This window comes from Colias eurytheme, chromosome 1 (genome assembly GCF_061535395.1).
Source record: "Colias eurytheme isolate Ceu_HAF_F1 chromosome 1, ilColEury1 Martin Lab GWU primary, whole genome shotgun sequence".
In the NCBI taxonomy this organism is placed as follows: Eukaryota; Metazoa; Arthropoda; class Insecta; order Lepidoptera; family Pieridae; genus Colias; species Colias eurytheme.
The window spans coordinates 314846-328180 of record NC_142980.1 but is presented as its reverse complement, the minus strand read 5'-3'; the positions used below and the strand labels follow the sequence as shown (position 1 = coordinate 328180).

The 13335-nt window shown below is 33.1% G+C and overlaps 1 protein-coding gene across 2 annotated transcripts in view; it reads left to right on the top strand.

Moving 5' to 3' along the window:
* Plod (procollagen lysyl hydroxylase) overlaps positions 1-13335 on the top strand; it is a 40018-nt gene that overhangs the window by 10281 nt on the left and 16402 nt on the right. Inside the window, exons 1-2 of one of the 2 annotated variants that reach the window (XM_090119565.1) lie at positions 8808-9399; positions 12337-12568. In XM_090119565.1, the coding sequence (XP_089975691.1) occupies positions 9333-9399; positions 12337-12568 (299 nt within the window). In that variant the 5' untranslated portion in view covers positions 8808-9332. Of the gene's footprint in view, positions 1-8807; positions 9400-12336; positions 12569-13335 lie in introns of those variants that run through there. The other variant, XM_090119557.1, reaches the window with a different exon arrangement.

Here is a 13335-nt window from a genome sequence, read left to right as displayed (position 1 = left end):
TTCTTTGTTGAGGTAAAATATTCACCCATTCTATTAGTTTCAAAACCTTTGATGGAAATACCTTTAAAAAAATTATAAGCAAATTAAAACTAACTAAGTATATGAGCATTGAGCAAGTACACATTGGGCGCTCGGCATTAGTAGGGCGAACATACCTTTGAATCAGGTCGAAAATTGACGTCGAAGAGATCGTTTATGTGTGGCTACTCTATCGTCGCTTTAAAAGACGACGACGAAGACAAAGAGAATATAGGTGGCACAAGAGATAGACTGACACATGGGATGTTTGTTACATTATATCTAAAATTAAGGCAATATGGGAGACAATAATATTATATACAGTGTAATTATACTTATAATAATTATTTAATTATTTTAGAATGCCTGTAAACAAGAATTCAATAAAATATATTCTTATAATAGGGACCTTCCATATCCCAGATAGGTGGTCGCTTTTGGATTTCATCTATAAAGAAATCAGTCTCAAAATGCTAAATCTCCATTTTCTTTTCGAAAAGTGCGTCCTTTCTACACAATAGCGCACGTTATTATGTACACCGAAATGGCGACTCATGTATCTCTAAAGATTACAAAATAGAAGGCAGATGGAGCATGATAATCATCCATCGCCCTTGTCAAAGAAAATACGAAATCAAAAACGAATACGAACCTCCGCCAGTGTTTAGCGCATCTTAGTGTCATGCAATACGTCAAAAGGGGTTTGCAATTTTGGCAGAAAAATGCCGTCTTGTATTATTAAACACTGCAAAAGTTCTTCCCACAAACAAAAAAAAAAATATAAAATATTCTTTCACATGTATTATGTATAAAGATTATTTGGCTTATTTAATTTTTTATCCAAATAATAATTTTACATATTATGTTATAGAACACAAAACCAATTGTCATTCGCTTTTCCTCTTATGGTGCCAGTATTTTTTAAAATTAATTTGCCAATTTTATGGGTAAAACTACAAATCAAAATCAAGTTCAAATTTGGAACACAGATAGCATGAGAAGGATAGGTTTTATCCCGGAAATCCCATGGGAACGGGAACTACACGGGTTTTTCTTTAACTACGCCGGCAAAACTGCTGGCGAAAAGCTAGTTAAAAATATAAGAGAGAGCTTCCACAAAGCAAATATTGTTTTTTGTATTTTTTATGGCGAACCGCATTTGGTCGACTGTATTTTGTCTGGTCTTTCAGTCTTCTCATTTTACAATTATTGCAAATTACCGACTGATGAAAATTTACGTGATGAATGGACTTTTATTATTCGGCATAGCAGGCAAGACAATGAATGGATGCCTACAAAATTTTGTTTTGTATGTTCATTACATTTCCAAGAAGATGACGTATACTTTACCAAAAAGGGTCGACGGTTAGTTAAGAAAGGATCAAAATCGACACTGAATTTATCACCGTCGGAAAACTTCTGTATTCCTGAGACTTCAATTACTTTCGAAGATCAAGCTGGTCCTTCTAATTTAAAGAAAGATATTGAAGTATCTACAAATGCAGCTCCAATTAATTTCATAGAACCTGACATCAGAGATTCAGACCTAGATTCTATATTTGATACTTAGTCCTAAAACAAGGAACTTAAAAATGATTTATGAAAACAGAGAGCGTTGCGTATCTATCAATTCTCAGCGAAAGTTAGAATTATTACGATAAAAATATCGTCGACTCGAAAAAAGAAATGCTTCTTTACAAAATATATTAAAAGAGATGAAAGATTAACACCTTATTAATTGCGATACATATAATTTACTTAGTTATAATATAATACTGGAAAAACTGGAAAAACTGGAACAAAACTGGAAAAACTGGAACATAACAATATAATAATAAATAAAACTCATGAAACACAATTCTTAGGCATAACAATAGACATGAATTTAAATTGGACATCTCCATAGAAATCTAAATAACAAGACACATAGAAGTGCTATAATGTCATAATTCGTATGAAAACCGCTGTCGCCAAAATCAACACATTTAAACCGATAGCTAAACAATACACACAAGTAAACTATGCCTTTTATTGGACAACTTGATTTTAGTGAAAACTAACTTAAATATTAAATTAAGCTTTTTAATATGTATCCTAACGCACGAATTTACGGTTTATTTTAGAATAACATCCCTAAGTATATGAGACGTTTTGTTTCTTTTTGCTCCAATAAGGTTGAAACTGTGTCATTCATTGTTATTTCGATTACTATGGTGACACTCGTAATACTTGTAAATATTCTATAATTTTAAGGAAAAACGGCATTATTTCTAAAAAAAAATATTTACCGATGAAATATTATTCCTTTATTAGTATAATTACAACTTGTGGAAGAATTTCCGCAATGGGAAATGCTGAAACACACCATGTTTACACACATACGTCTCCATAGCAACTGAACTGTGACGAACACACTGGTGATGTGAAAGTCACCTGAGTGGCGACAAGGTCACGCGCGCTTACGACTTCTAGTGTCTTGTTATTTAGATTTCTATGGACATCTCATATTGAAAAAGTATGTAATAGAATAAATAAGTATATATATGTACTCAGACGTCTTCGTAAAATAACTGACATAAAGACAGCAATATCGGCATACCACGCATACGTAGTATCAATTTTAAGATATGGACTTATAGCACAGTATTACCATTATTTCCTACAGTAAGGAATCGCCTTTGATGTCGCGCGATGCCGCCGCCAGCGTAGGTAATGACGCTGCCACACGAAAATACGCTAGGGTTGCAACAAATGGGAAATAAAACAATTGTGATTATTAATATTATGATGAAATCTTTATTCATATGTACATTCAAAATAATTGCGATTATTAAATCTGATGTAATTATTTGTTCATAAATATATAATTACAGATATTGCACTGCTAAATATTATTTACGTGGACACTTTATTTTTGGATGTTCTTAATTGTATATTATAACATTTAACTAAGTAATGCATTCGCATTGGGATGTACAATCTGATTAGAAAATAATGAGGACAACATATATGTACATAGATTTGATTTTAATTCAACAGATACAATTAATACAATCTTTCTGAAATATTGTTTCCTTCTGGGATTTCAATGTAGATTTACATCCGTAAACCGAACAGTTTGTGCGCGCCATAATAGAATATGTAAGTACCTATGTATAATAAAATTATTACACAAAAAATACAACTGCGTCATCCTTTCGCGCTAGGTAAAGCAAACTAAGCGTGTTTGCTTTACGCGGCCCGCGTCGCCCGACCCCCGCCAGTTCCCCTCCGTTTCTCTGCACAAGTACATTCGTCGCACTACTGTAGGAAATAATGGTAATACTGTGCTTATAGTATGGGGAAATGGAGTAAATATAAACAAAGCTTTTGTATCACAAAAAAAATGCATCCGAGCTATATGTGGTGTAGGGCCTTTCGAATCATGCAAACCCCTTTTTATAAAACTTAAATTATTAACTTTGCCGTGCCTTTACATATTTGAAATTTGCAAATTTGTTAAAAATAATCAAAGATTATTTACCACGGCTCTAGAAATGTACGGGAATTTACGGCATCCCAATAGATTGATACTTGGCCATAAACCTAGAACATCTTTGTACTCAAAAAACTGTCATGCTATGTGTGTTAAAATATATAATAATATTCCAGACGATTTAAAGAAATTGGACGCAAAACAGTTTAAGACAAAACTTTATATGTGGCTATTAAGCAAAAATTTTTATAATGTAAGGGACCTTTTGGATTGTAAACATAAATATTGACATGTATGTTATTCTTTGTTGTTCGTGTGTGTAATCGTTCGTTTGTGTGTAATAAATAAGTATCTGAACTTAACTATAATATGTACCTAATGTTTATGTAATAAAATTGTTTTGTTTTTTTTTTGTGATTATGCGGAGCTGTGAAATTATGTTTGCATGCCAGTATAACTGGCGAATGTGCTGTACTTTCCATAAAATAATAACTTGTGAACCACATTTGAGCAAATAAAGATTTATTTATTTATTTATTATTTATTTATTTAATAGCCACCGAGCTTTTTCATAATATACATAAGAAAAAGTCTGGTAAAAAGAAAATAAAATATTCCCCCAAATTTAGAAAATTTTGCTTATCATTAAATTTTTACTCTCCAAAAGGTTAATAGTACGTGAGAAAATCTTTTAATAGTTGTATCATTGTATGACACATTCTACAACTTTAACAAAATGGTACAGCCACGTTAAAAGTGAACCTGGGTTTACACATGAAGCAAGCATTGCAGAAATTGGCAAATAACTCCCCTCATAAACTCATTTGTGCGCTTATGTTCGACAAAATTTGTGGGCTTTACGCCAGCAAAAGTTATGAGATGATGATTGTTGATATGGGCGATGAAATAACGGAATCTACGACTTTAGCATCTCAAGCATTTGTGTTTATGTTAGTAGGAATAAACCAACGATTCAAGATACCATCTTATTCCTTGACCGGGGAACAGAAATCTAACTGTGAAACTTTGTCTTATGAAATGTCATGAATCTGGTGTCAAAGTCGTATCGCTAACATTTGATGGCCATGCCACAAAGCCTTTACTGCTTTGGAGCGTCTTGGTTGTGATATAACCAATCCTGCTAATATTAAATCTACATCAAAGACTACTATGTATATACGGACAATCTACATTTCATCACCCATCAGACTCCAGTGAAGTCGCGTGTTTTTTAGACCCAAGTCATGTCATAAAATTAATTCGTAATCATCTTGAAACAAAAAAAGAATTTAAAAACAAACAAATAGTTGACTGGAACTTTTTGGTCAAACTAAATCAATTACTTACAGGACGATGAAAGCCTATATTCTTTAGAAACCAAATAATGAAAGTCAAACTTGCCACACAGACGCTAAGTAGGAGTGTTGCAAAAGCTCTTTTATTTTGTAGAACTGAACTAAATCTACCAGATTTTCAAAATTCTCAGCCCACTGAACAATTCGTTCAAATAATGAATAATATGTTCGATACGTTCAACTCTCGAACCATGACCCATTATAGAAAACCTATACTTATAGAAAAGAAATAAAATGGAGATTAATACATTACTTGATAATACAAATTCAGGATTATAATATATTAAACTTGCAAATAAAAACTGTCACTAAAAGATAAGTAACAAAAGATGGTCGACCAACTAATGGCTGGTTCACACTTTGATTAGTGCGAGTGCAGGTGATGAGTAGTACTACGTGTGGACAGCGACTGTTTAGTGCGAGTGTTTAGTAGGCTGTGTAGTAAAGTGAATAGAAGCGTGTTCTATTTTTTTGCGAGTGGACTGCGAGTAGCCACGTCCCGCGCGCCCTCCCTTCCCCCTCACTCGCAGCGTGCCTGCACTCGCACTAATCACCTTCACTCGCAGTCAATTGGACACTACTCGCACTACACACCTGCACTCGCACTAATCACCTGCACTCGCAGTCAATTGGACACTACTCGCACTACACACCTGCACTCGCACTAATCACCTGCACTCACACTAATCAAAGTGTGAACCAGCCATTACACTATAATGCGATTTTTTCAGAGAGTAGTGGAAACAAGATGTAAGCCTAGTTTCATTGGAACACTGATAAATATATCTAGTTTAAAATCACTCTATAATCGGCTAATAGAAAAGGAATTCTGTTCCTACCTACCTACAAACTAAGTCAGGATCATCTAGAAATATTTTTTGGCTGTGTCAGGATGCATGGAGGTCATAACGACAATCCAAATGTGAAACAATTTAAGGCAATTGTATGTATGTATTGTATGTATTTATGTATGTCGGGTTGTATGATAATAGAAAGTAATAATTCTCTCGTATGTACTTTATTTATGTAACAATTGTAAAATAGTAATTAACAGAAAGGATTGTATAGAATGCCGTGTAAAATGTAAATCAAAGATCAAAGGACAAAGATGTCTAATGTCTTCCCGAATAACAGTGTTGCCAGGTGGCTCTGTAAGTTGCACAGATTATAATTTTATAAATGTCCAAATTATGTCGCCAACAGCAATATACCGCAAACTACTCATCTAGAAATGAGAAGCTTAGAAACGGGCAACTTTATTCCACTAGAAAATAACGCAATATTATACAATATGTACTTCGGCGAGAAAAATTATAAATTTAACCACTTCTTCCTACCGTCAAGAGGACTCAAACGATTATGAAAACGATACCTTGACTTTTTTAAAGGACATGGCTTCAGAGTTCAGCAATTTTGCCCACTATTTAGATATGCCTGTTTTTAATGACATGAAAAAAGTTATAATCGGATATATTGTACGATTCGTAAGAAAAGTAATTAAATGTGAATGAACATTGCTTATCACGTTTAATTTCTTCTGCAAAAGAACATTTCCACAAATTAATTACCTTCCGGAATAAAGGAGGATTAATAAAATATAAAAAAATGTATGCGTGTAATAGAGTACACACGTAAGAAGTGAAACTTCTTTATGACCTTAAAAATGTCACGAGTATGGCGTAACGCAAAAATGTCACGCGTACGGCGTAACGCAAAAATGTCACGCGTACGGCGTAACGCAAAAATCTTAAGTACACTAAATTTTTGTCCAACCCCGATAAAGAAGTTTCACTTCAATAAGATGCATACAATATTTGTACCGCAGTAGAATTATTGGTAATAAGAAAAATTTTAAAAGAATATATTACTAAAATTAGATCGTCACATAATTATTATAACTATATTATTTTACAGATCCAAAACTTTATTGGTGATCAGACAATTTTTAATAATTTGGAGGATGAACATCAGAGTTTCGGAAATGATCACAAAATAAATCTTATAAAATTGATAACAGAAGAATACAATATTACTTAACGCTTTCACTACCTTGCCAAAAAATTAACAAATTTACGAAATTTAAACTCAAAACGACATTTTTTTAAGAAAATTGTGTAAATTAAAGGTTTATGAATACGTATGTGCCTATAATAATTATTACTTTACTTACAAAGCTGTCGAGTCAAACTTCTGTCGTCCCACTCTACCTCCGTTTATGAGACCCGATGGTTCTCTGGCTCATAATGCAAGGGATTAGGCAGATGTTTTTGCCTCATTATTTGCCAACAACTCTCGTCTAAATCCACCTAGTATTGTTCCACCCACACTTCAACATTGTGGCGTTCATATGCCTGACATCCGCATCACGAACAAGGAAGTTTCAAGAACATTGCGTCATCTCGACGAACAAAGCCAGTGGACCTGACGGGATACCAGCTGTCGTTTTAAAAACTTGTGCTCCAGAATTATCTCCTGTTCTTACACGTCTGTTTCGCCTCTCGTTAACGACTGGAGTTGTTCCTAAAAACTGGAAGCTTGCTAATCTGCAGCCTGTCCCAAAGAAAGGCAGTCGGTCAGACCCCACCAACTACCGACCTAGTAGTAAGACTATGGAGCGTATATTGAATAATCGGCTCCTCACGCACCTCGAAACCAACGATCTGTTGAATGATCATCAGTATGGTTTCCGCAATAGATCTACTGGCGATCTTTTAGTGCACGTGACGCATCTTTTAGGAGAAGCTGTTGAGAAGTACGGGGAGGCACTTGCGGTTTCTTTGGAAATTTCTAAAGCGTTCGATAAAGTCTGGCAAGCTCCCTTCTTACGGAATTCCAAGCAACCTTACTACATGGATTGCTGACTTTCTGCGGGACCGGTCGATTCGTGTTGTTGTAGATGGTTGCTCGTCAGAGCCTATGTCCATCAATGCCGGCGTTCCACAGGGGTCCGTACTCCGTTCTCTCGGCAACACTGTTTCTTCTTCACATAAATGACATGATTGCTTCGAATATATTCAGTTATGCAGACAACATGGAACAACCTTTAAAATTTTTCTAACTTCTAAGTGCGGTGCCCACTTCTTTTTGGTTTTTTACGAATTTTGTGGAAAATAATTTTTTTTCGGACGCGATATTTTGGAACAATATAGAACAAACCTAGAACAACCTGGAACAACCTTTAAAATTTTTCTAACTTCAAAGTGTGGTGCCAACTTCCCGGAGGTCAACTTCTTTTTGGTTTTTTACGAATTTTGTGGAAAATAAATTTTTTCCGGACGCGATATTTTGGAACAATATAGAACAAACCTAGAACAACTCAGAACAACCGCCAGAATCGTGATATCTAAAAAGTGCGGTGCCAACTTCTTTTTGGTTTTTTACGAATTTTGTGGAAAATAATTTTTTTTCGGACGTGATATTTTGGAACAATATAGAACAAACCTAAAACAACCTGGAACAACCTTTAAAATTTTTCTAACTTCAAAGTGCGGTGCCAACTTCTTTTTGGTTTTTTACGAATTATGTGGAAAATAAATTTTTTTCGGACGCGATATTTTGGAACAATATAGAACAAACCTAGAATAACTCAGAACAACCGCCAGAATCGTGATATCTTAAAAGTGCGGTGCCAGCTCTAAAATCGTTTTTTTTTACTTTTCTCGAAAAGTTTTAATCTTAGCTGTATGAAATTCTGGAACAATGTAGAACAAACCTAGAACAACCTGGAACAACCTTTAAAATTTTTCTAACTTCAAAGTGTGGTGCCAACTTCCCGGAGGCAATAAATTAAGTGCATAATCTAACTTTGTCTATCCTCCTGTTAGAATGCCAACAGGCAACTATTTTTACTGTCAGTTAGAATGACAACAACTGTCAGATATTTTGTGAATTTTAATTGTAGCGTTTTTTTTTCAGAAAAAATATATACAAAAATATTGAATTGTGATTTTTGGATAAATAATTAAATATGAAATAACAATAAACCTAAAAAATTATCTGTAAGATGAATCATAAATAAAAATATCAGTGTTTCTTTTAATAATTATGAAAATCTACAAACGTATGTACAAAATAAAATAATTATTGTATACCTACATTCGTTTCATACTATGAAAGTAAATACTCACATAAATATATAAACAACGCACAATGTTATGACTTCCCAGTGCTATTCGCTATACATTTAGGTGTGTTAACGTAAAGTCATAAATCAAAACAGTGACCGAGCGAGTTTGTTGACTGGACGTTATTGTTATTGCTGCATGTAATATAAAACCATATGCGCGGTGAGCTCATAGTCTCACAGCGGCTCGGGAGGAAGCGCGGCTATCTGGTGGCGTGACGCGGCTTCAGTGGCGAGCACAGTTCAGAAGCTTATCGTTTCGGAAGCGGCTAACGCTTTACGATCGCAGCGCCGGCCGGTCGTTCAGTGTTCCCAATTTTACGAGTTCGCTGCGTGCCGTTGAACCGATCGATCTGGAATCATGAGGCTGTTACTGACTTATTTGTGTTTCGTTTTCCTATTTATTCGAATTCACGCTCTGAGTGCAGGTAAATTTTAAAAATTATTATATACTTAATTATTATTGCATAGCCTTTGTATGTGCACTGCGATGATCTGAATAATTATTTTAGATGTATTGTATTCTCTATGCAATTACTTTAACAAATTTATTTTTAAATTACATTTAAACTTTATCTGAAACTGAACTCATAAGCTCATATAACATGCACATTACTTAAATGATCAATTGAATATTGTGTGCCACTTTATTGGAACCAATTTATCTATTTCAACATTACATATATCATAGAAGATTTTGAAGTAGTTATTAACAGATAGTTGAATTGTTTTATTATCTCAGTTCATGTATATAATTAATAATATATCATTATGTAACTATAAATTTTTCTGAAAAAGTTTCTTAAAAGTTTATTAATAGAGAAACAATAGTTTGAATAAATACTGCGGCAAATATCTTTTATAAAGTTTTATATTTTTGTTTATTTTAAACTATTAAGAGTATAGACTATCCGTTCTTGAGTATGATACATTAATAAAATAATTTTTTAAATATAAAAAAAATGTTGTGAGGTTTTATGAAAGCACGGTAAAAGCACGGTGAAACTGTTCGAACGGTTCCGAACACTGCTTTGTGTCCGACTGTCACGCGACATGCGCTACACAGACCAAAAAGTTTGAGACGATCTAATAAAAGTTTCCCAATTCACGTATTGGAATGTTTCACAATTGAACAGAAACTATAACTATAATAATGGATGAGTCACGTAAGATGCTCTTAATGACCGTTGGTGATGAACTTGTGGTTAAAATATGCTGCATAGTCTATATCCATGGTCTTTTTGGGTTCACAATTGAATATAGTCTTGGGTCTGATGTCTTAATATTAAAATCCAATACCATTTCTGCTACAAAAGGAGCAAAACATATTTGTTAGCCAATATTGTCAACTATTAGCACATCCCCCTTTATGATACACTTTTCACTCTCAGGCACTTCTGTTTCCACTGAATCTGGAAATTATCATGCTCCCAAAGTAACATCTCCTTCTCCGCTTTCTAACAATTCTAACAGATCTTTGTTCCATACCAACAATTATTAAAATAAGGTATTAAGTACAAGAAATAAATATTTCAATGCAAATATAATGTAAAAAGGCAACTTCATAATAGTACATGTAGATTGTAGAGAGAGAGTTATAATGTATATTTTGATTGATACTAAATGAATGTGTCAGCTCAATATGTACATCAATTGATCACCCAAATGAAACTAACTACACTTATCAATGAAGCCCACTCACCACTGAGAGTTAAATAGCAAGTATTTGGGGCAATGTAATAAAACTGTGAACTGTGCACGCTTTCCTCGCTCGTCAATGTTTTTCTAGGAAATGATTATGTTATGCGTATATTTAGAGGCGGAAACTATTTTATCACTATTTTAACTATTTTTATTTTATCACTTTTTCATTGGTATGTATAAAGTTCTTTGAAACTAGTGAATGCAAATTTATAATGTTACAAAATTATTATTTCTTGTAGTTTTCCTCTTATTTTAATTTTATTTAGTTTATGGAAATACCCATGTATTTAATTTATAAGTCATAGATAATGTTCTATATTAATTAGTTATTTTACATAAATTTTCTTCTCAATCTGCAAAAGCTATTACATGTCTGAAAAATAATATGTTATTTGGTAGTTCAAATGTCCCTTTATTATCTAAATTCTAAATGATCAAGCTCGTTGAAATATGACTCATTGGATGGGATGTGTGCTGTTATCATTAAAATGTTGTGTGTTATGCAATATTGTTTTATGAATTTGTTATTTTAAATTGCCGACAAAATAAAACTATGTCGAACCGAAGAAAGCATTGAACAGATAAAGTTCATTTAACTCTGCTAGTATCATTTTTATTTCCTACTTTAAGATTATAAAACATCACTCTTATTGCTAATTATAATAAACAAACAGACGTCTGCTTATGACATACCAGTAGAAGAATCCAAACATTTTGACTTCAATACAATCAATATTTACAGTAATTTCTATAAGCAAATGCAAATTTATATATTCATTGTATTATGTGAGTGAGTTAACTTCGTTTTTTGTTTTTTTAAAAAACTCCTGTGCTCTTTTTACACTCTTGAAAACAATGAGGATGTTCTAAATATGACTTTTGTGAGTTTGTTACCGCAGAACTTTTGATATTCCGATTTGTCCCATTTAAATTTTGTCCAGTCTGACCATTTGAAGGTGATTTAGTTCTTTGTTAAATAAAAATAGTCCGGGATCCATCGCAAGTGAATTACAAATATTATTCACTAACTGAATGTTTTTTTTTGTTCAATCTCAAGATAATTATCTAAATTATTCGAAAAAATATTTGTCCTACCAAATCTATGGTTTGATCAAAGAGTCCCCCTTTCCAATGTGTATCGATAACGAAGTCATCATAAATGATTACTAACCAGCTGATTTTTTTATTTTCACTTATTTAATACTTATATCATATTGTCCTACAAATTGCGTAATAAATATTTGAGAACCGTCAAATCAAAAATTTTTATCCTTGTTACCTCCGTAAGCTACCACAATCGAGAGTTTCGTACATGAAATTATTGGGCATCTCATCAAAATAAAGCTACTCACGAAAAATTAGCTTGATAGTAATCACTTGCAAAAATGGGCGATGGATCCCGGACTAAAATATTTAAAAAGAACTTAAACATGCTTAAATAAGATCATTGTCACCGAACCTGAACAAGTGTACAAAGTTTGAGTTTGTACTTTTAATATGGGTCAAAATCGATATTAGAGCAGTAGATTACATACAATCATACAGATGAAGCTAATAAAAGTGTTTTAAAAAGTATCATATTATTTAACTCTAGATGTATTAAAACATAATAAACTTTATTTCAACATAATTATTTAACAAATGATGTTATTGTTCCACAGAAAATCTATATGTATTGACTGTGGCGACCGAAGACAGCCATGGCCTTCAGCGCTACGAGAGATCAGCGAAAGTGTACGGCATTTCCTACGAGGTTTTGGGAATGGGCGAGGAGTGGAAGGGAGGCAACATGGCGTACCCCGGAGGGGGGCACAAGGTCAACCTGCTCAAGAAGAAGGTGGACGAGCTGATGCAGGGGGAAAACAAAGACATGGTGGTCATGTTCACTGACAGGTGAGCCTAAAGTTTCACATGATTCTAACTACACGGTCATTGTTATACATTTTTTATTTTAGTGGTGCTGCTGATCTTCTCAACAGACTCATTGTTATACCTATTTAAATAGTCTATTGATATTATTTTCATATACACATCTGTAAAAAAAATTAAGTATTTACACGCTTTATATTAGCTTCACCTGTATGTTTGTTTGTTTGTAACCGACTTCTTTGGGCGCGATTTTGACCCACTTTAAACGGCCAGATTTCGTTCAAACTTTGTAGATTTATTGAGGACCGATGACAATACACTAATTTGATAAAATTTTCTATTTTTTAGTTCGGTTTTCTATAAAAAGCGTGTTTTTTAGTTTTTTTTTAACTATTATTATTTTAATGGGGTGTTTCATAAAACATGATTATTGTGAATCAATCTAAATAATGACTTACAATCTTATTCTAAGCCCTTAAATAAAAGTATAAAACAACAGATGATAATGTATATAGTGGTTATGTGCAATCCTATTATGATTACAGTTAATTATTTTACCAAAAGTGTTTTATCAGAAAGAGTTTATCACTGTTATTCTGTGGGGTCAGATGTTTGAACCTAATCATACAAATAATGTACAATTTTTGTGCGTTTGTTTTGGGTTGTTTACTGATAAGGCACTTTTAAACGAAATTTTTTATAATTCACTGTTATCATTAACAAATAAATATGTGCTAAAATTTTTATTCAAATATTTATATTTTATTTTCACAATTTATATTTCATAACAT